The sequence below is a fragment of the Sinocyclocheilus anshuiensis genome, unplaced genomic scaffold, assembly GCF_001515605.1.
Source record: "Sinocyclocheilus anshuiensis isolate Anshui unplaced genomic scaffold, SAMN03320099.WGS_v1.1 scaffold659, whole genome shotgun sequence".
In the NCBI taxonomy this organism is placed as follows: domain Eukaryota; kingdom Metazoa; phylum Chordata; class Actinopteri; order Cypriniformes; family Cyprinidae; genus Sinocyclocheilus; species Sinocyclocheilus anshuiensis.
Window position 1 is genome coordinate 249,585 of NW_015549698.1, and position 24,200 is coordinate 273,784.

At 36.3% G+C, this 24,200-nt stretch overlaps 2 protein-coding genes across 5 annotated transcripts in view; both read left to right on the forward strand.

The window, feature by feature from the left end:
* LOC107660532 (transcription factor MafA-like) overlaps window positions 1–3,743 on the forward strand; it is a 9,249-nt gene extending 5,506 nt beyond the window's left edge. The window contains exons 4-6 of the mRNA XM_016449857.1: window positions 247–504; window positions 1,767–1,982; window positions 3,242–3,743. Of these exons, the coding sequence (XP_016305343.1) occupies window positions 247–504; window positions 1,767–1,982; window positions 3,242–3,391 (624 nt within the window). The 3' untranslated portion in view covers window positions 3,392–3,743. The remainder of the gene's footprint in view (window positions 1–246; window positions 505–1,766; window positions 1,983–3,241) is intronic.
* A 6,199-nt stretch (window positions 3,744–9,942) lies between these two features.
* The window catches only part of LOC107660507 (sentrin-specific protease 6-like), a 46,372-nt gene continuing 32,114 nt past the window's right edge, over window positions 9,943–24,200 (forward strand). For 2 of the 4 annotated variants that reach the window (XM_016449824.1, XM_016449826.1), the window contains exons 1-9: window positions 9,943–10,347; window positions 12,305–12,398; window positions 15,064–15,127; window positions 16,940–17,037; window positions 19,032–19,181; window positions 19,741–19,802; window positions 20,116–20,204; window positions 21,607–21,979; window positions 23,715–23,935. In XM_016449824.1, the coding sequence (XP_016305310.1) occupies window positions 10,317–10,347; window positions 12,305–12,398; window positions 15,064–15,127; window positions 16,940–17,037; window positions 19,032–19,181; window positions 19,741–19,802; window positions 20,116–20,204; window positions 21,607–21,979; window positions 23,715–23,935 (1,182 nt within the window). In that variant the 5' untranslated portion in view covers window positions 9,943–10,316. The remainder of the gene's footprint in view (window positions 10,348–12,304; window positions 12,399–15,063; window positions 15,128–16,939; window positions 17,038–19,031; window positions 19,182–19,740; window positions 19,803–20,115; window positions 20,205–21,606; window positions 21,980–23,714; window positions 23,936–24,200) is intronic. The other 2 variants (XM_016449825.1, XM_016449827.1) reach the window with 2 other exon arrangements.

Consider the following 24,200-nt stretch of genomic DNA (forward strand, 5'->3'; position numbering starts at 1 on the left):
ACCCTGGTCTCATTTATCTGCACACCAATAACACATCTTGGAGTCTCTACTAATGAGCTAATGACCTGATTCAGATGTTTTTGATTAGGGAAATACATAAAACTTGAATTTTTTTTATCCGGGAACAGGGTTGAGGACCCAAGGGAAACCACTGGTCAAAAGAACCACTGGCCAAATGTGTTTGTCCAAATGTGCCATTTTCATTGAAATCTCTTTCTAATGTGCTCTTTGTAATCTCTTCCGCAGTTCCCAGTTTTGTCCCAGAGTTCGAGCAGCAGTCACATGGGTGACTCCAGCAGTGACAGCGGTGTTGATCTTGTTCTTAACAAGCCGTCAGACATGTGTCACCGACCTATACTGGTCATTTCTTCCACCCCTCCATCTCTCAACACATCCACCAGTCCCTTCTCACAACCCCTCAGTCCACAGAGCCGCCTCCATCACCCACACTATCCAATGCAAGGCCATTATCATCATCATCATCATCATCTGCAAGTCATTCAGGTACTTGCAGTCACTAATTCATCCTCCTAAAATGGTTGTCAGCACAGTCACGTGCATGTACTCAACAGCGATCAGACTTCTTCAGCAGATTAAGTTCCCAAAATAATTTTCAGCTTTTCAGGAAACACTTCCAAAGGTGAGGACAAAATGAGAAAACTCTTTTAAAAGTTAATTTGGCCTTTCTATATTTAGGGATTCACATTTTTCACATTTTGAACTATAAATGGTTGGTGATTTTGTTTTGAAGTGTGTTGAAAGCAATTTGATGGATGTGGCTTGTGAATGCCTGTCTCTAAATGTGGAGCAGCGCTATCAGATTATGGTAATATCTACTATTATTGTGATGTAATCCTTATCACTGTCACTTACACTCAGTCAGATTATGCTGTATTGAAATGTGCTGCCAAAATCACACACACACTACACTACACCTCTAGGCCAAACTATGTTACACACATACACACAAAGCTCATACATTTTTGTTTTATTGTTATATTATCCAACGTGATGTCATGAGAAAACAGCATAGTCATATAGTATAGCAGTTTGGTTGCTACTAGTGAGTGTAGTTTGTTTTGCCTCGTGGCTTTTGTGTCACTGCTAGAGTTGTGTTCAAACCAGTTGATATCAACAACTTAAGCACGTTCATTGATAGTTACTATATAGTTGATTGATTGATTTATTTTAAGTTAAGTAGTTTTGGTTGCAGTTGAAACATTATTAGTAACAAATAATTCCAGTCTGCCACCAATTTGCCTAAACAGTTATGAATTGCGAGTTTGAGAGTGACTAATTTTTAAAAAGGAATTTGTTCTCAGTGATGTTTCAATTGCAACCAAAACTACTTCACTGAAAATGCATGCATGCATACATACATAAATCTTGTAGTAGAAAAATTTGAACTTGCTCAGCTGTATGACTATTGCAGGTTTTTTTTATTATTATCATTACTGTTGTGGTTATTATCTTGTCATGGTTTTTACAGTTGTTGATATCAACTGGATTGAATACAATTCTATTAGCACCACAAAAGCAATAAGGCAAAACAAACTACATTAAATAAATAATCCTTCTTTAATATGACTGTGCTGTTTTCATCTGACTGTTCAGTACATCAGACATTTCAACCGCTGTGTACTAATCATTTATCCGTTATTGTCCATGTGAGTGTTTGATAAAGCTTTGATTGTCATTATCACACTTTGTGTCCATTCCGTAACAAATCTCTCAGACCTACCTCTTATTGTCTCTTTCTCTTTCAGTGCGGGCTGGATGAGCATTTTTCCGATGAGCAGTTGGTAAGTCTGTCAGTGCGAGAGCTGAACAGACATTTGCGTGGGGTAAGCAAAGATGAGGTGGTCCGTTTGAAACAGAAAAGACGGACACTGAAGAACCGCGGTTATGCCCAGTCCTGCCGTTACAAACGACTCCAGCACCGGCACGCGCTTGAGTCCGAGAAGCACATTCTCACACAGCAGGTACACTATCAAGCACTGAAACATGACAGAAATTAGACAAATACAACCACAAACAACAAAAGTCAATTATAACCAGTGTTGGGGAAAGGTGCTATTAAAAGTAATGCATTACAATATTGTGTTACTCACTAAAAAAGTAACTTTAAATGAAGTTCCAAACATAGGTTCGGGAGGAGCCTGATCATTCAGTCCTGTCAATCATCATCACGAGCCTATATAAGCAGCTCTCATTGCGCCATCCCAGCTTCAATTCGTCCGGCATCCCTCCACCTCCCCATCTCCTCCTCTATTTCTGTTTTTCTCCCTCTAGGTAGTACTGCAATGGGGGGTTGAACTCGGCGCTCAAGCTGAGCTTCGGGTTCAAGCCTCCATTGAGGACTGCAAGCCAAGTTCGTTTACCATTAACCATAAGGACTGGATGGGCAGGCGAACTCATGAAAGTAACATAAAGTAATGCATTATGTTACTTTTGTGTTACTTTTTCTCATCTAGCGGCTTGCTTGTTTAATTTTAAACGTTCTAAAAAGTTCTATTTTTGAAAAAATGTAAAAGCCCTTTCACTTAGATATGTACTTGACATGCAAGAAAAAAAAATCGTGGGCACGATTTATTAATTCGTTCCCTCGATTTACTAGATCGTGCGCACGGTTTAATAGGCTAATTCGTTCCGTCGTTTTAAGTAAATCGTGCGCTCAATATAATAATTTGTGCCCTCGTTCTAGGTAAATCGTGCGCCGTAGCCAGTAGAGTCCTCCAATTATTAGTATGCGATGTAGATGTCTCTCACTTAAAATGATTCCATGCAACGCTGCAAGGCTTTTGAGAATGTCTCTATAACTCATCCCCAACTCAAAATAAAACCAAATTAAAGTGTCTCTGTCCATAACATAAAATAACATGACATAACATATAGCAGCAACGTTTATGAGAATGCGTATGCGGACAGGAAGTACAACTAATTATACTTTCGTGCGCACGATTTACCTAGAACGAGGGCACGGATTATTATCGAGTGCACGATTTACTTAAAATGAGGGAACGAATTATTAAATCGTGCGCACAATCTAGTAAATCGAGGGAACGAATTAATAAATCGTGCCCACGATTTTTTTTATTTTTTTTCTTGCATGTCATGTGCGGGGCTCCGTAGATATGTATAACAGTAGTAAAGAAAAGATGATCACTATTTCCATTAGAAAGTTAATAGCAATCAACATGATTTTAGTATTTATGATTTCTCTCTGTTTTGGTTTGTCTAGCTGGAGCAGCTGCAGTGTGAGCTGTCTCGCGTGTTGAGAGAGCGAGACACATACAAAGCTCGTTACGAGAAGCTCATCAGTTCAAACGAGACTCGGCCTTCCCATCCCAACACCTCGCCTTCTCCTACTCCTCCGGATTACTTTTTGTGACAAAATAAACATTGTACAGAAGAGAATTGAAGGAGAGCTGATTATTGTGATGGGTGAAAGTAATTTGAAAGAGTTGTGACTACAACTCAACTTAAAATAAGCTATTAAACCAAAGCGGGTTGATTGTGAGGTGGACCTGGATTGTGACATAATGCTACTGCTGATGGGATTGCGTTTTTGCCCATTGTGAGCTTGTGTAGCAGCAACATGATTTCATTAGCATTCATAGGTATTCATACACAAAAGGGTTCTAGCATATTTTGAGATTTGGATAGAATCTACAGAATCAAAGTAATGGCAGCATTTAAAACATAAAGTATTTTATGTATTTATAATGAATGAATTATAGGAATGAATAGGTGGATTTTATTGTTTTTATAATAAATAAGATTTATTAAATATGTTGGCTATTTATTTATTTAACACACTCACAGTTTTTGAAATTATATTGGTTTCATTCTATTCTGTATGAATCAATAAATTGGTAACATTTTATATCTTTGATGATTTAGCCATAGAAAGCCTGCATATGACTTAAAGGGACAATTCACCTAAAAATGAAAATTCTGTCATCATTTACTCACCCTGATGTTTTTCTAAACCTGCATGAATTTCTCTCTTTGGCAGTACGGAAAAAAATACTATAGAAGTGAATGGCTATCATCAAATGTTTGGTTACCCACATTCTTCAAAATATCTTATTTTGTGTTCAGCAGAAGAAAGAAATTCACACGGGTTTAAAACAATGTCAGGGTGAGTAAATAATGACAGAATTTCCATTTTTGGTGAACTGTCCCTTTAAGTCTTCGGGTTACTTTTATTAGGCCCATGCAGAGTTCATTTATGAATACATTTGACTTGAAAAAAAGGATTTTCCATCATTTACAAGTATGTAAAACTCAAACGGGTATTCTCACTTGTTAGAGGATTCCTCTAAGGATAAGACTGGTTTACTTATGTAAAAACATTTACATTTTAATTGCGGTTAATATTGATATTGTACAGTTTTAGTGTCTAAACGTACAAAAAAGTATGTGTGCACATTTTCTGCTAATACCTATGAATACGAATGAGATCACCCATGGTAGCACAAAAGGCTTGCTATCTCATTGTGTTGAGCTATTTGTCATGATGAGTTTAGTTCTTACGAGAGTTTCATTAGCACGTTTATTTGGCATTCACCAAAATGACTGTTAGAGATTTACATCTATGAAGAACTGCTGACTTTTTGAGCAAGAATGCAACACATGTAGAATCTATAATTATGTGTATAAGCCATCTGTGTGATATTTTCATAGTAGCTGCAACTCACTGAAAAGCAATGCAATCAACAACCAAACACAAACCAAGAGAAAAACATTACATAACTTTGAGTGACTGTGTCTTTGGAAGTTACATTTTATGATTAGGTTAAGGGTGTAATTTAACTGTGACATCAAATTCATTTAGCAATTCACAGAGCTGGTCACTGTGGGTGTTAGTAGATGCCTATTTAGACGCAGACTTTTCTAGGCGGTTTACTTGGCTTGACATAGGTTTATAAATTAAAATGTATCTGGCTATTTTCATTAATTCACAGTATTTATTCATTGTTTGTAATGTGATAATTGTGGTCATTTGATAGTGTGTATTAATTTCATTAATATTTTGTAGCAGGATAAAAGATATTATAAGAAAGATTATATTCATTATGCTCTGTTTGTAGTGGTTTCTTATGAAATAAACATACTTTTACCATTAATGATTTTGCCATGGATTGTGGACTGTACAACTGACGTGTCATAATGTATTTTATTTCATTTTACTTTATTTTATTTTACTGTTTTCCCTGAGGTCCACTTATAATGTTCATGAAGTTATTTGACCAAGACATTACCATTTTCAACCCTGTTGGGGCTTCTTCTTATTTAAAGGAATAGTTCACCCAAAAATAAAAATGTACTCTCTCTCAGGCCATCAAAGATGTAAATGAGTTTGTTTCTCCATCTAAACAGATGGAGAAAAAATAAGCATTGCATCACTTGCTCACCAATGGATCCTCTGCAGTGAATGGGTGCTGTCAGAATGAGAGTCCAAACAGCTGATAAAAACATCACAATAATCCACACCACTCCAGTCCATCAGTTAACATCTGGTGAAGTGAAAAGCTGCATGTAACCAATCCATCATTAGAGCATTTGGAAAAGTCCATCTCCTGTTGTCCTCTCTCATCAGATAGGATAGGTCCAAGGTATCTTGGAGGGGTGAGGTGTCCAAGTCGCAACATCTAACTCCTGGGGTGCCTCAGGGCTCAGTTCTTGGACCACTTCTCCGTCTACATGGCATCACTAGGTTCTGTCATTCATAAATATGGCTTTTCATATCACTTTTATGCTGATGACACTCAACTCTACCTCTCATTCCATCCTGATGATCCGACGATAGCTGCTCACATCTCAGCTTGTCTAACAGACATTTCTTGCTGGATGAAGGACCATCACCTTAAACTCAACCTTGCCAAAACAGAACTGATAGTTCAAGCTCTAGTTCTGTCCTATATTGCAACATCCTCTTGGCAGGTCTTCCAGACAGTTCTATCAACCCTCTGCAACTAACCCAGAATGCGGCAGCAAGAGTAGTCTTTAACAAGCTAAAAATAGGGCATGTCACACTTCTGTTCATCAGATTGCACTGGCTACCGATAGCCGCTCACATCAAATTCAAGGCATTAATGTTTGCCTACAAAACAACCACTAGCTCTGCACCCCTTTACCTACATTCACTACTTCAGACTTACATGCCCTCTAGAAGCTTGCATTCTGCAAGTGAACAGTGCATTGAAGTGCCATCCCAAAGAGGCACAACTTTCATCACTTTCACAGACTTTTACCTTAACTGATGCCTGCTGGTGGAACGATATAAATGCTGTTCGGTTTCTTGCACAGACCGATCGTTTTGTGTCTTTACACATCAATGTATCATCACGAGCCACAGGGTTTAATTTGGTTTTGTTTCTGCATGTTTTATGACTCTCAAAGCTGTGATTCCCATCCACTGACATTATATGACTGACAGACTGCAACAGTTTGAGTTAAAAATCTCAGTTTGTGTTCTGCTGAAGAAACAAAGTCACCTACATCTTGGATGCCCTGGGGGTAAGCAGATAAACATCAAATTTTCATTTTTGGGTAAACTATCCTTTACGGTAAGCTAAAGTGAACTTAATTTTAACAAGAGATAACTTGACAGGTCTCAAAAAAACAAACTCTGCTCAGCACTACTGTGTCTTCTGTGTTTTATTACTGCATGTGTCCAAAACCACGGTAAGCTAAAGTGAACTTCATTTTAACAAGAGATAACTTGACAGGTCTCAAAAAAACAAACTCTGCTCAGCACTACTGTGTCTTCTGTGTTTTATTACTGCATGTGTCCAAAACCTCTTAAAGAGGTGCTCTTAACCTTCTTATTAAAGAGACAGTAATCAGATTAACCGGGGCCATAGCATTTATACGCTAAAGAGATACAGTATAAGTCGAACTAAATTCATACAAATGAATAAATAAGACAATAATTTAAACCAATAATAAATAAACACTTTAGGGGAATAAATACTAAATAAAACTATTCTTGGCAAGTAAGATGAGTAAAACCTCCCTTTTTAAATTTTTTTTACTTTGAGCAATTTAGTGTGAACGAACCACCAGACCAGCCAAGAACACACTAATATCCTGGTGGCAAGTTTTGCAACAAGCAGCATTCATGTTTTCTTGTGTAAAACCTAGTTTTAGTTGGCCCCAGTTTTTGAAAGCTTTATTTCCTGTCCATCTCTTTCGTTTCAAATGTGTCTCTGTGATTGTTTCTTTTCCACTGCTCTCTCTTTGTGTCTCTCTGTGAATCTGACCCTGGATGAGAGTTGTTTAGGATGAGCTCACGTTTGTCCCTCCTCCCTCTTTCTCTCTTTCTGTCTCTCTCTCGGCAGAGCACAAAGCCACGGGGATTATAGGTATAATAGAGCACGGGTGCATTTGTGATCAGAGAAACAACAAACAACAAGTGCTAACGTTACTCTACACTGCTCAGAAGTCGTGTTTGAATCGTCAGTGGCAAATTCTTTAAATATAAAAAACGTACTTATAGTCTGTGAGTCAGAACAGCCGGCATTGTAGTCTACTCTACCAGGATCAGGAAACAGTCCTCCATAAAATGTGCTGCACACATCTGAATATTTGGGTTGAAGTGTTCTGGAACAGTGTTGTAAATACAACTTAACCACTGATTTCTAGTTGTGTCCTCTTTTGGAAGACCAAACAAAGTAGTTTCGCTTTCACAATGAAACACACAGCGTCTTCACGACATGGCGGCGGCGGCAGCAACAATACTACAGCAAGAATCAAAGTTACGCCTTCTTTCTTTGTGTGAACATTTGGGCGGCGTTATGCAAATCTTCCCACACAGTGAGGTAGACATGTGGGGGCGTGTTTAAACGAGCCGTTTTAGGAGGGTGTTGATGAGTCTTAACTTTTATAAAGAATGTCTCTTTGGATTTGAGACTTTAGTCTTTGCAACTTTACAGCATTTTATCTAAAGGGTACCAGCCCTGTGACAGCTTTATGCCTTTTTTCTGAGAGTGTGTAGATAGCAAACTATTGTGGACTCAAAAATTCTGAGAATTTATTTCCATTTCAGCCTCTAATTAAACAGAATGTTTCAGGATTTTGAAAAAAATAAAAAATAAATAAATGAACATAAATGAAAAAAAAAAAGAGATATTTAAGATTCTGCACTATTTCTGAGTCACTCATCAAATTTGTTTAACATATTTACACTAAAGGTCAGATTTATTTTCATAATGTAAGATGTTCAGATTGTTTAACTGATATTGATTTAACAATCTTAATGAAAAATAAATAGAAAATATTTCAGAATTTCATGATTTTTTTTTTTTTAGCATTTCGTCAAATTATTAAATTATCACAGCAGCCACTTGAGTTGACAAGGAAATCTGACCCTTTGTACAAAAGACTTAATATGGTTAATGCCGCAAATTTGATTAGTGAATCTGGGATATTTCTTATTGACTTTAATTTTGTATGCGCACATACAATGTTAGGATAATAAGGGATGTTGTAACTTAAGATATGGTATGATATGGAATGACATTCGTGTAGAAATATGATTTGAAATGTTCTCTGCTGCCCCCTACTGTTAACGTTGATCATTGCTTAAAACTGCACCTGGTTTTATTTGACAGACTTTGCTCAGAACAATTATTTGTGGTCATTCTTAAGAATTATAAATAACTGTTTAAAGAAATAAATGTATATCCAACTTAGAAGCCAAGAAAATATTTAAATCATAGCTTACTTGGGATTTCGATCATATTATTATGTGTTTGAATATTATATTTAAAATGTATAATTTATTATCATAATTAAATTAGGCCTAGTTATTTTTAAATGCATACTTTTATTTAAAAGGGACTTATTAAATTGATCTAAAATAACAGTGAAAGTATTTGTAATGTTGCAACAGATTTCTGTCAAATAAATGAAAAAAACAAACAAATCTTGTCTCAATATGATTAACAGTTATCTCCAGGTTGACAGCGCCATCTGCTTTACTGTCTAATAACTGTCTTACAGAGCTGTCATTATGGTAGGGTGCATGTATAAGCAATGCCGATAAATCGGGTCCTCCCTCAAAATAGGCATAGCATAGTCATACCAAATACAAACAAGCAATATTCATATGTATGCTTACTGTATGCATAAAACAGGTTGGACATAATGTCGATTCTTTCACTTGATAAACTCAGTAAATAGTAATGATAGTGTGAAGAACATTTTAAACATCTAAAGAACCCTTTTTCCACTATAAAGAACCTTTTGGAAAGGTTTTGCGGATGTTAAAGGTTCTTTATGGAACCGCTGATACAAATAAAGAACTTTTATTTATTTTTAATGTAATATATGCCCAAGTTGCTTTTGTTGATGTATCCGATTTGTGATTGCACACCCACTTGTCCCATTTTATGAACTGTAAACTAATTGATGCACTTTTGATGCACCATTGATGCACTTTTTCTTCAGTGTGCAGTGTACACAGAATTAGATTTTTTTTTAAGTATTTTAGATGAAAAAAAAAATGATACTTTGCATATCATCCCTAAAAATGGCACCTGAGACAGGAGTTTTGACAATTATGCATCCCAAATCATAGCTGGGTGTTAAGCAAGCCATTGGTAAACAAAAATATGCATCCATTATTTATAAGTTAGTATTCTCCAGACTTTCAGTTCGTTTTCTACTTTCTACTTACATGGCATGCACTTGCATGGCATTCATGGTGGTATTATTTACAGGGTTTACATCCTTTTGGCTTAATATTTAGGATTTAATTTTTTGTTGTTATTCATGAGTTAAGAAGCATATCATGGCCACTGCATTCTAGATAAATACTGATATTTAAGCATAATATGCCAAAGCACTAGCAAATAGATTACATTTACGACATTTTACTAATATTGCACAAAAGTCTTGGCGGAAGTGACTCAATAGCGCTTCATGCTGCAGAGTAATGCACTTTTAACCGCTCAGAGTTTCACAAAATGTCTTCAAATCTCATGTTTTACTAAATGCGTTTCAGTCTCTCACACTGGTCGCTTAATTATCTTTGTGAGTTATTAAGCTTTTAACACCGCAGTCAGACGGCGATTTTTTATTTTATTTTTGTTTACTTTGGTCCTGTTTTTTTTCTGCTCGTTTGGACTGAAGATGGACTGAAAAACACCAGGCGACATAATTTGCCATAGATTGAGTTTGAGTTCAATTGCAATCTGAACTCATGAAATCAAATGTGAAATATTAAAGTGTTTTAAGTGTCGAAGTGACAGAAGCCTCTTAAGTGCAGTGCGCGAGATTAACCCCGTTTGAAAGGATGGACTAATATGAATCATAAAAAGAGTCTATTTATTGAAGGTAAGACACGAGCTTTGTGTATTTGTGCCTTTATTGTGTTTTAACGTGCTGTTTTTCTCGTGTTGGTGTGCAAATATATATATATATAACGTTATATTATCAGTTAGATTTCGTCGTGTGTGCATTAGCGCATGTGCTAGCCGAGCAGCTGCATTCACGCTGCAAAACATATAAACGTCTGAGGAGATTCAACAATACATATACTTCAATTAAAGTGTATTGTATTACATATGTGTAGTGTAAAGGTCTGTCCCCTTGCTAAGGTATCTGTTTCAGTGTATGGATGCTAAAACAGACTGAGGCCTGACGCTATGCGCCGATATAAACAAACTTCAGAAACCATTGAATTAAAAATATATATATATTAAATCAACGTAAATTTACTCATTCTAGCTTGTCATCAACAATAAACAAGACTGTATATGCATTCATCACCGCTGTCTTTAGATTTCTTAACTGTGTTTCTCATTGTTTCATCGTGGGCCCTTCAGACTCACGCAGTAATGTTAATATATGCATTAAATGTTGTTTTCCTCTCGTATGCGAATGACTATATTCTCCTGTTTTCCATCACAATGTCATGAAAACGCATCAAAGAGAAGAATTAATTGTTGACTACTCTTGCATAATATCCCAATTCAAATGTGATCAAATATGTTATCGTTTCTCATTTCTATGCAGTTTTATTAAGAAAAAGTTTCCTGACCTTTGACAAAGCCTTGTCTGAAAAGTGGTTTTGGAAAAGGGTTTTAGGTCAAGCTTTCAGTGCTTTATACAATAGTTATTTTACAGATAGATAGTTAGATAGACTGAGCTGAAATGTGACCCTGGACCACAAAACCAATCTTAAGTGTCAATTTTTCGAAGTTGAGATTTATAAATCACCTGAATATGCTGTATGTATAAATAAATATGTAAATAAGCTTGCCATTGATGTATGGTTTGTTAGGATCGGACAATATTTGGCTGAGATACAACTATTTGAAAATCTGGAATCTGAGGGTGCAAAAAAATCTAAATATTGAGAAAATCATCTTTAAAGTTGTCCAAATGAAGCTCTTAGCAATGCATATTACTAATCAAAAATTAAGTTTTGATATATTTACGGTAAGAACTTTACAAAATATCTTCATGGAACATGATCTTTATTTAATATCCTAATGATTTTTGGCATAAAAGAAAAATGTATAATTTTGACCCATACAATGTATTGTTGGCTATTGCTACAAATATACCCCAGCGACTTAAGACTGCTTTTGTGCTCCAGGGTCACATATTAGAATCACCTTGTTTTTGATAGAAATGTTGTTAGTGTTCATGAAAAAATGCGTTCGTTCACCAATATAGCATTTAATTGATCAAAAATAATAGTAATAGTGTAATTGATATTTGACAGAAATAATAAATGTTTTCCGTTTTCAGAAATCTTTTCTGCAGTCGTTACTTCTGTCTCGATGTGTGTCTAAGGATTGTCTGATTTGTTTCAAAACAGGGACTTGAATTGTTAAAATGTTGCATTTTCTTCTTGGTTTGGTTCACTTTCAAGGTACCATTTCAGAGCATACCAAAATGCGTTTATGCAAGTCTTGTGTGAGTAAAACCGTCCTCTCATTGAGTACAACTTTGTTTCTCATGGCATCATCCATCGAATATTTAGCTCAGCGGGCTGATTGTGAATGTAGCCGTCATTCCCGAAGGTAAATTTGATATAATTTACCAGTTAGAGCCTTCATCGGGACATTATTCTTGAAATGCACCTGTTTCGGAGAAGAGCGGTTACACAGACTGATTATTTTGGTGCGGGTGTGAGAGCACAATTGCTGTGTTCATATGTCTGAATCTTGATGTATATGGACATTTAATTTCTTATTCAGCTGTTTTCTAAAGATTTTGATTCCTTTTGCTATCATTTATTTAATGGCCGTGTTCTGATACGTTGTTCTGATGTGTTTGATAGCTCTGGATAAATGTGAGGACAGGAGAGATGGAGGCTTTAAGCAGACCTGGAGGTGTTCTCTCTCAGATGATAGTGAAGACGACAGCAGACATGAGTAAGGTCATTTAGCACAGAACAACTTGCAGCACACTCGGGCATCTCTGCACGCTTAAAGCTGCTTTGAGTCAATGCTATTATTGTTACGCTTTACAGAAACATCAAGGCCAAATAGGAGTTAATGAAATACTGAGGCCAAATGTGTCTGAAGTTCACATGTCAGCATTTCCACTCCAGGTCATGGTCAGTCTGCATGACATAGTTTTATCATCAGCACAGTACTTCAAATAGAGATGTTTAGTGAATGTGCACTTTCCTAACAGTAAAAGCATACAGTTGACCTGAAGAAAAGAAGAAAAACACACCATTAAAAACATGATGTGAAAGGAGACTCGAATCAAACACTCCAGGTCAAGCAGTCAAACCAAGTGTGATGCATAACACATTTTTCCATTCCACTGTGCCTCTTTTCCATTGTTTTTGTAAGTAAATACTTTCTAGACAGGCAGAGCTGGGTAGTAACTTATTACGTGATCTGGATTACGTAATCAGATTTCAAAAATTAAGTACTTGTAATTAATTAAACTACATTGTAAAATACTTAGAATCAGACTACAGTTACTTTTTTATTGATTAGCTACATATTATTCGCTCAGTGGCAATAAATTATTCATAATTTATTGATTCTGCCTAATTTTTATTTTTTATCTTTTACATTTTAAATAAAAATTTTTCTTTTTCATCTTTTTACATTTTTCTTTTAAGAATACCCTGCCGCATAATATATACATTCATGAAGTCTTCCAATTTTGTGAACATTCACACAAAGACCAGTCACTACTATTTTGACCACTGGATTTGCAAAAATCATTCCAATTTGAAGAAGTGTTTTCTTTGCATTTCAACATTGCATCAACTACTAATGAACACGTTTATTTGTATTTGAATTATCACTCAGTTGGTTATTTAACCATATATTACTATGTCTTTGGAAGGCTTTTGTCTTTCATACGCATTGAAATGCACAAATTCACATTATTTCTTATTTACATGTAATGCAGGGATTTTTGTCAGCCGAATCTCTTTCACATAATATATTTACTTGAAGTACCCTTGAGATTTTAAAATACATATTTTAATAATTAGGTATCACATTTGCATGTTCAAGGTTCTCTGACGTTGGTTAATGTTCACATGACATGCAGGTAAACAAATAAAATAATTAAAATTTTTTAGTAATAATTTAGTTATAATTTTACATTTTTATGATTTAATTATTTGCCTTTCATTGAACTCACAAACCCCCTGCAGTTCCTTTACGAACCTCAGTTTGGGAAACCTTGATAATTAAAATGTAGCTATGCATGATACTGATTTTTGCCGATATCCGATATGCCGGTAATTTTCAACTCATTTTGGCCGATAGCCGATGCTGATATATAATTATTAAAAATTTTGGTTAGTCTTTAACAAGAACTTATTTGTTAGAATTAAATAAACGATAATAAAGTTCTTTTATAATGACAGTACATTGGAGATTTGAAAATAACTATAAATAAACTATATTAATCACTGCATTTTTTTATCAGAAAGATGCAGTGGTAACATTAACATTTTATTTTATGATTTAACATTTGTAAATGGTCTAAAGCAAAAGAGTTGTAAAAATTCTGAAAATCTTTTAGAGCTCATAATTTGTTTAAAAATATAACATATTACACATGAATGAATAAATCAGTATATATAACATTATTTAATTTAAGTGTCATGTTTGTGATAATTTTTTTTTTTCATGTAAGCTTCTGACCTTTAAATAAAAACATACTCATGATTTTATGGCATCAATTACTGCTTTATTTAATCAGAAATACAGTCTAAATATTATTTGTGTATTTTGCTTTCATTTTATTAGAAGTAGGCCAACAGTGCCCCCTACGGAATTAAAACTCCTTACTGAGTGGGCGTTAGGACCCGGGGGAGGCTGCCACTGCACGTGCTATTACTGTTTAATCTATCATACACCGCACGCGTCATTCTTTACATGCATTCTCAGTTTAAATGCAGCGATCTAAAACAGTGAATCCAATCACCATTCAGGCAAAACTTTGCTTCAAGAATGAGCCACACTGCTGACGTGATCTAATCGCTAGCACACCCTGAGCACATGTGAGTTAATGTACTCCTCTTATCGGCAAGACATATCGGCATAATTTGTCATATCTGGCCGATGGCGATATTTGCATTTAAAGCCATTATCGACCGATTCCAATATTGGTCCGATGATATCGTGCATCCCTATTAAAATGCCTAATATTTATTGCACTTCTTGTTGTCAATAACAATGAATGGAATATATTTTCTGTTCCCATTCTATTATACTATTTAAATCAATGTTATAAACTAGTTCGTTCCAAAGTAATCAAAAAGTAGTCTGATTATGTTAACTGAATTGTGTAATGTAATGTATTCCGTTACTGACTACAGTTTTTGTACGGACTACAATTTGTAAGTAATCTACCCAGGTCTGTAGACAGGTATCTTAGACCATCTTTTGCAGTGTCTCACACATGGCAAACCGTTCTAAAAATGCAGCCTTCACCTTTTAAAAAACACTTCTTGAGACCTTGTGTTCCAACCACACAACTGCCCATGTGTCTGGTTTTTCAAAGCAAATACATGTTCTGAGTAAATGACCCCTAAATGTGTCTCTTGTTTTCCACTAGCGCCACCCTTGTGACCATGGAGCGAGTGAGTGGCCAGCAGGAGCTTTCCCCTGAGAGAATGAAGGTATCCACAATCTTTCCATCCCTCTCATATGGTCTATTATCTCTCATTTTCTTTCAGTTATTTGTCAGTGATAGAGCTCCAGTCCTCTCTGTTTCTCTTTCCTGATTCACCTAGGGTCTGTATTGTATTTCTACTGTTGGGTGGTCTTCTCAAATGTTCATATCACATTTGATAAGGAAGATTTCCTTCCCAATTGTTGATGTTCACTTAAGACATAACTGGCTGTCTTCATATGTAAATACTCACCAAGACAGACATTTTGACATATTTTGCACACATGAAACCTCAAGTATACGTTACTTGTTTGTGTTCAGCTCTGCCTCGGATGGCACACACCAAGCAGAATATGCGTGTGGTGTTAGGAGTGTCTACGGTAGTTCACATTGGCTAGAACACACAAGGAAATGCGTTGTGAAATATTGTCACAATCACAGACATACGCATTCGAATGGGATTAGGTTTCTCAGATGATCTCTGAGTTTGCAGAAAAACAGTAGGTCATTTGCTCTGGAATTATTACAGAGGTTGTGTGAGAAAAATACAGACTTTGCAGATTGAGGCTACGTTTACACTAGTGTTGTCAAAAGACCCGGTATTTCGGTACCAAGTCGGTACTAAAAAAATGAAAACGTTACGGTACCAGGTTTTCTTAAGTACCGGTTCTTGATGCGCTATCCAAAAGCTATCCTCTTCCAGTGTTGCCAAATCCGCAGTTTTCCCGCGGAATTGGGCTGCTTTAACACTGTTGCCGCGGGTTGTTTTTCATGTCCGCGGGTTGAAAAACTACCCCATTAACGTGATATTTAGCCCCTGGAATGCGAATTTTACCAGGGGAACCCCGCCAAAACACGCATATTTTATCCTCGGAATGCGATTTTTATTGGTACCAAATACTGAAATTTTGGTACCGTGACAACACTAGTTTACACTAGAGTGTTTTTATTTTAAAACGCATAACTTTTGCTTTTTCTGTGATTAGTAGTAAATCTCCATCACCATCCATCTCCAATGGATTTTTATCATTATAGGGTGGTTGTGTACACACACTGCCAACACACATTTATGTTCAAACAACATGTAAAAGTGAATTTTGCATAATAGGTACCCTTTAATAAAATAGGATTAAATACATAAAGGATATTTGTGTTATTAACCATTTAAGTATTGCAGATTTGCGTCATATTCTGAGTTTGCATTTCACTGTTCTTTATTCATTTGGAGGAATGCTGAATCTGTTTTTGTGCAAGTGAGATGAGTAAATGCATGTTCACATAGAGCTAACCATACACAGGGCACACAATGAATGCCTCTGTACTTGCTCCCGATTTTGCTCAACATGAGTACAGGAGTGAATAAATGGGGAAAACAAAGTAACTGGCATTACTTATTTGAAAAAGTAACTCAGATATTTTCTTGTAAATTAAAAAGTAATGCATTACTTCACTAGTTACTTGAAAAAAGTAATCTGATTACGTAACTCGCATTACTAATAATGCATTACCCCCAACACTGGTCATCATTTTGTGGGATTGGGGGAAAAGGACCCAAATTGTTAGCAACAAGGTGTAAAGCGCACAATTTTCTTGAATGTCATTATATGATGTAACATTTTATGATGTAACATTTAAAATGACTGGAATAGACAAAGGTTGAATTAAAATGCTAAATGATATAATACAACATTATTTTGGCCATATAGAGCAACTGTGGTCAGTTACATGTTAATGAACTCCAGTTTGATGGTTGTTAGGGTTGGGCTATTATGTTGAGCTGTGACCTTATAACATGAGCACTCTGATCTGTCTTTGGTAGACTCCATCGATGAAGCGCTTCAGTGCTAATGGGTCTATGGAGACTCATGAACGACGTCCAAATCAATTAAGGCCACTCAACAGAACCGGCAAGCTTAGGTATTGCAATTGTATTGTGTGTGTTTTTGTGTGTGTGTGTGTGTGTATACATGTATTAGGGTTGCACGATTAATCTTATTTACATGTCAGATTCTCTCAATTATTTAAGTATAAAATATATGCCCTCTGATTAGGGTTGTGACGGTGAGGAAATTTTCCCACCGGTTAATCGACGTGTGACAACACCAGTAATACCGGTATCACCGTTGGGGTGGGGGGGAGTTAGTTCATTTGAGTTTCCCTCTTTTCTTCGCTTTCAAATGGCTTGTAAAAGTGCGGTGCGCATTCTACTTTCACTTTCAAATTAGCGGCAATTGAATTGCCGCAATTCGGCATCAAGCAATTGTTCGTTTGAGTTTTCCTTCTTTTCCTCGGATTTCTTGGCTTTCAAATAGCTTGAAAAAGCGCCGTGCTCATTTTACTTTCACTTTCAAATTAGCGGCAATTTGGCAGTTGATTCAATTCAAGCAACAGCAACGTCAAACTCAGAACTTTTATTAACAAAACGAATAAAAATACACCATATATGCCTAATAAAATAACAAATTACTTAGGCTACACAAAGTTTAATTAGGTATATAAAACTGAAAATCATTAAACACTGTGGAACCAAATAAATAAGAAACATAGAACGTTTATTAGCAAAACGAATAAGAAAGCGTGGAGGCACGGCATATACACCTTGATGTAAAATAAAATAAATAAAATTTAAATTTAAAAACAGTTTAAATAAAGTAATCAGCAAACACTGTGGAACCAAATAAATAAGAAACGAATGTTTAAAAAAAACTTCCAGTCAACAGGCTTTTCAAAATCTAAAATGTTGCCAAACAGTCGCCTTTGCATTTCCTTTCTAAACAATCTTCTGCCATCGTCTTGTCTTTCTCACCTCACTCTTGTCAGTCAGCTCGACTCACTCTCCTCACGTGATAAATAAAATCTGACTCCTGCTCCGTGGTGCACTGTTCGGCACGCTGCATTGAGCGTTTTGTTTTTAAAAGTGTCTGTCCTCTAGCTGAACTAGGCTAAATGATTTGTGTTACTATAAAAAAATCTAAACGACGGTGGGGGGCGGTGCCGCGGTAGCCAAATGACATAACCGGTGTTGCGGCTTAACACCAGCATAACCGAAAACACCGTCTATCGCAGCAAGCCTACCTCTGATTAATATACTAAAAATAATTCATTTTCAGTTGACATTTTTTTCTCTTGCATTGGTAACAAGCTTTCACCGCCAGATTTCAAGAGTTTACATCCCCCAATTAGTGCTTTTCTCTTAAAAAGAGATTCACAACCTGGCAACCATGCACAAGAACTAATGAGCTGAAAACAATGGCAAACATGCAAGTTGGAGTTTAGTGATCTGCCCAAATGAAAGTGTAATATGTTTTCTTTCACGTGGTCATTTGCACTGTTGCTGTGACCAAATCTGTAAGCGAACCTCAGTGATAAACGAATAAATCAAAACATGATTCTCTACAATATTGTTTGCAATTGCGGTTGCTTGAATGTAGCATTATACATTGTTTTAATTGAAAAAAGGTTTGTTTAGCTGTTCAGAGAAGCTTCTTGTACCATTTCTCATAATGTAAGGAGTGTGTTAATTTACATGATAAACATAATACATTAGGAAACTAGATGAGGTCAAATAAATCATGCAAGTTGATGTTCTCTTGATTTGAAAGTGCAATAATTATGATGAAATGTAAAATGAAATTTCTAAAATGTCAATAATCGTGATTAATAATCGTCATTGCAATTTGAGCTAAATAATCATGATTAATTGTTTAACCATTATCGTGTAGCCTATGGCAAATGAAAAAAAAAAACGAATTCTATAATTATTATAGTTTAAGGACTTAATAATTCCATGAATTAGAAGTGTATTTAATTTACAAGATCTTTTGAATCTTCATTTATTTATTTTTTTCCCTTTTATTTATATTGAATGTATATACTCATGCCTTGTGTTGTTGTTGTTGATGGTCTCCCAGTGAAGCAGCTCGTTCAGTGAGTGTGTCTCCGCTCCCCAATCGAACCAGCTATCTGATAATGAGTCCAGCGCCGTCCCAAGGAGTTATGGTTCAGGGGCGGCTCTTTCAGCACGCACAGTTCTCTGCTCCAATCAGAAAGCTGGAGCAAAGGTATGAGCTGACTTCACCCAATAAATAGGCTAATTCAGCTTCAGATGTTTGATATAGATTGAGTAGAAATACGTGCATTGGGAGTAATACTGTCTAGTTAGCAGTAAGCTGTTAGTAATGCCATTTTCAAGAGCAGGTAAAACATATAAGACAAGCCTTAGCTGTGTTTATATCTGTACTTTCTTGGACCACTTTCTTGGCTGCTCAAAAAAAAACTTTCAAATCAGGTGCACTTGATCTTCCTGTTAAGAAAATATCACCCACTTCTGTTCTGAAATGCATTTTGTGGCTTGCCACATGCAGTATTTTGCATAGTCTGTTAATGTAATGTAAAGCGTTTTCTCATCACCCTAAAAGATTCTTCCAGGTTCAGTAAGTCAACTTCTTTCCTGAGCATTTGTGGTATAATGTTGATTGATAAAGAAAAAACAATTTTCCCCTCCAAATTGATCACAATTTTTCTGGATAGAGCTTAATTTGTTTTGAACCCAGAAGATCAGCTGTGACTTTTCTTGAGTGGATCTGATGTATTTCAGAGTACAACGTTTCTCTCCTGCAGATCCGATATGATCCAAAGAGTTGAGCTGGACAGCATTCATCTCACCTGTCCCGAGATTTCAGGTGAGCAGATGAAGAACCATTGAGTTTTCTCATTTCATTATTTACAAAATATATACAGAAAATATCTAACGGATAAATGTATATCTTCCTATGGCACTGAAAGAATGAGCACATCAAAATTCAGAAACTGACTGTCTGGTTACTGGAGTTACTTTATGAGCAATCAAGTTAGTAAAGTGTTAATTTAGGTCTTTTTAGTTAAGTTAGTAGTGATTAATCTGAGATGCTTTGAGACCTTTGGAGATCTTGGAAGCACTTGATCATATGAACATGAGTTGAAGCACGTGGCTGTTGTTCTACTGTACATCACTAGATTCAGAAGACATCAGTGTTAAGAGGCGTGTCCATCAGAAACGGCGGCCGATGAATGATAGTCCTGTTCCTGTGGGCAAACCGGTTGAGGTGAGACAATACCTCTGCACATTCACTGCCTCTGCATTCAGATGAGGGTAATTCAGAAGTCAAATTAGGGTTTCTGTGGGTCTTAAAAAGGTCCTGAAAGACTTAATTTGGGCCCTAAAAAGTTCTTAAATCAGACTAGAAAGTCTTAAATTAATGGCATTCAGGACAAATGTTGCATGCATTGCAAATCGTCCTCAGTATTTTTGACTTTCTTTTCAAAAAGATACCCAAATGCCTTTTAAATCATGATGCATTTACAAGAGTTGCAAAATGAAAATATTTAGTCTTGTTTTCTTCTAAACTGAACAAAATTAAGTGAGCTTATGGTTGAAACAAGAACAAAATAAATGTCAGTGGGGTATGAAAACTTTTTCATGTGAATTAAGTTGATTTTTCTGAGCCCACTGGCAAATGTTCTTGCTTTAATCGTGAACTCTCTTTTTTAATTTTCACAGAAAACATTGTTACTTTGCTTCTTAAGTAAATGTATCTTGATTTAAGAATCTTTAGACATTTGCACTTGGCAACAAGACAAACATTCTGAAGAACATTGCTTTTTTTGCAGCGTAATCAGAAGACATAGTAAAAGTTATTTGCATATGTAAGCATTTGAGGGAAGCTATTTTTTGTTGTTGTTGTAAAATAAATGAAATGAATGGAGATAAGTTGGAGGTAGGACTGCACGATAAATCGCATGCGATATTTAATGCGCATCTTGTCAGAAAGCCGGTTCTGTAATCAGCGGTAAATCTCCATCACCTGCGTGCTTTCACATTGAGCAGCATTAACTACACAGAGCCGTTGTTCACTGACGAGCTGCGCAAAAAATCGCGTGAATATGAACGTGGTTTAGCGTTTCAAGTTTTGAAGGGTTGATTATACAACTCATTGTGTGCTCCTGTTTACATTTAGAGAACACATAGACCTTAGTCAGTCATGCGTCATATTGAATATATTACAGATATGAAAAAGAAGTGGTGAGGAATCGACAGAGGTTTTTATTTGTGTTTTTTTCCCCCTGAAAGCCATTTCCTCAGGTGAACAATCGGTATGTTGTTAAACAACAGTACAGTAATCCATTGAACAACACAATCACAGCCTCGTTTTTATTCCTGTCAGAAATTAAAAACGGTGTTACATTTACATTTAGTCATTTAGCAGACACTTTTATCCAAAGCGACTTACAAATGAGGACAATAAATTGTTAGTGTTACCCTGACTAAGGTGTATTGATATTGCGTTTCCTTCAATTTATTCCTTACATTTCTTTTACTTGTTCTTAAAAAGGCCTTAGTCTTACATTCACCTTCATGAAACCTGCAAAATCCCTGCAAATGTTCATTTTTGTGTTCTATTAAGAGTAAAAGATGTTTGCATATTTTGCGGGTCTTTCCACATCCAGCAGTCCCTTCAGCCTGATGAGTACCTCACAGTTTGTGGTAAATGTGGCCAACCAAGTGAGGACCATGTAAAATGTGACCGCTGTGGATATCTCCTTCCTGCTGAGACTCTGCCCCTTCCTGCTGTGACATCAGCGCTGCTTCCTCGGCCCTCCATTCGCTCGCAGCCGCCCAGCCTTCAGATAAGAACCTCTGGGGGCTGCTCTCAACAGATAGATGTTGTGACGAGTCCGTCGGTGCGGATCACGCCTGGAGGTATGCTGCTTCCTCACAATGGACGACTCGTCACTTCTGGAGGCTCAGTGTGTAATGGATTGAAGCAAGCTGGCGGCAAGAAACGGCAGATCAGCAAACCATGTGAATTAAATGACCCCAGTGAGTACACCACACGTCACACTTTTACATCACAAATCACATTATGATACGAATGATCAACATTTGTTGGTTAGGTTTCAGTTAGCCTGCCACTTTAGCAGTACCCTATCATTAACAAGGACCAAAAGGCACAGTAGAAGTAATCCGTACACTCACTGGCCACTTTATGAACACCTTGCAAGCACCAGGTTGTACCCCCTTTTGCCTTCAGAACTGCTTTAATTCTTCATGGCATAGATTCAGCAATAGATTCGTCAGAGATTTTATATTGTTCGTATTGACATGATAGTAGGGCTGTCACTAATGATTATTTTGTTAATCACGTAATCGGTCGATTATTCTGGCGATTAATCGAGTAATATAGTTTTTTGTGGTAATAAAAATAGACCTAAGCGAACCATAGACTTTAAAATGGCTTAAAATACATACACTATAGCCAAAAGTATTGGGACACCCCCTTCTAATGAACAGGTTTGACTACTTTAGTAATTTCCATGAGTACAGATCTTAAAGTTTAAGCATATAATGGGAATTGTGTGCTTCTAATTTTATAGCAACAGATTGGACAGGACCCTTTTCTATTCTAACATGACAATGCCTCTGTGTTTATACACAGACAATGCCTCTGTGTTTATACCAGGTTCAAAAAGAAATGCTTGATTCAGTCAGTGTGGAAGAACTTGACTGGTCTGCATAAAGCCAAGTTCTAATCCCAGCTGAACACCTCTGGTGTGACTTTAAATGCAGACCTTGAGCCAAAAACTCATCACCAAACACCAATGACCTGTACATACAGTATATGGACAAAAGTATTGGGACGCCCCCTACTTTAGAACAGAAAGAGGCACTTCCAAAACTGTGGCAACAAAGATGGAAACATTTATTTAAAAATTGTATTTCCATCTTTGTTGCAGCAGTTTTGGAAGTGTCTAAAATGAGTCATTGGAGTTTGGTGATGAGTTTTTGGGATTAGGACTTTGCTTTCTGTAGACCAGTCAAGTTCTTCCAAGTTTCAATAAGGTATTTTTTTTTTTCTATTCTATTTTCTAGTTTTTTTTTGTTTAGTGGTTTTAACTTTAAAACAGTGGGCAAGCAGTTGGTTTTGTTTTTGCAAATGTTTTCTCCTTTTTTTATTTTTATTTTTGCACATATGTATAGGATAGACTATGTTCACTATAGTTGTTTATCAGTTTCTTTCATTGTTTGAGGGACAACACTGGGCAGGATATATGATTTCATATATAATAAAAATCTGGCTTTTTTTATCTGATTAATTAAGGAAATAACAGATCAATCGATTAATTGTAATAATTGTTAGTTGTGGCTCTAACATTAATGTCCCTCTACAACTCAAATATAATTTGTGCTGCCACATGTGTAACTTTGGACGTCATGGAAAGTTATGGGATGTTATGATTATCACTGAATTTGCAATAGGAGGGTCAAATGCAATATTTCTTTGTGCCTTTAGCTAACTTATAACTGTCATACTAACGATTTATTTTGCTTTTATAACATCTTTCAACAAACCCAAGCATGAAAAGAAGAGCATACAACTCAACATACAATAAATGCTACTAATAATATTAACCATCACAACATAAATATACTATATTATGAATATTCTTGTACTGTTTATTTGTGACTCATTTTTGATCAGGCTTGGCCAAAAACTGAGGGATACGAGATGACGCCAGTAATCCAGATTGTGTTTACCTGTTTTGATGAAATGCAGTTGTGCTGTCCAGCGACGAGGATGAAGAAAGTGATGGTAGCCGCTTGGACAGCGTGTCGCCGCGGCCCGCGGACTCTGCCCACTCGTCTCCTGCTCCCTCCGGTGGTCGGGTGGAAGCGGTTGTTAAAGCAGCTGGTGAACATGAGGACCCTAGCAGTGACTTTTTCACACAGACAAGCCAGAGAAACCTGGTGCCCAGAAGGAAAAGCATGAGAGATCCAGTAAGCAGTGTTACGTCTTAAGTTGTTGTTGTTGTTGGTTTTTTTTGTCTTAATGCTGCATTTTGGTCCAGTAAAATCAGGGCTCAGTATTTCAGATTTACACTTGCCCTGCCAACTGCCACTGACCAATTTCTGGGTTTTTTTTCATGTATTTTTCAAACATGTGACAAATGTGACATCAGCAGAATTTGCATTAATTTACAATATACAGTGGGTACGGAAAGTATTCAGACCCCCTTAAATTTTTCACTCTTTGTTATATTGC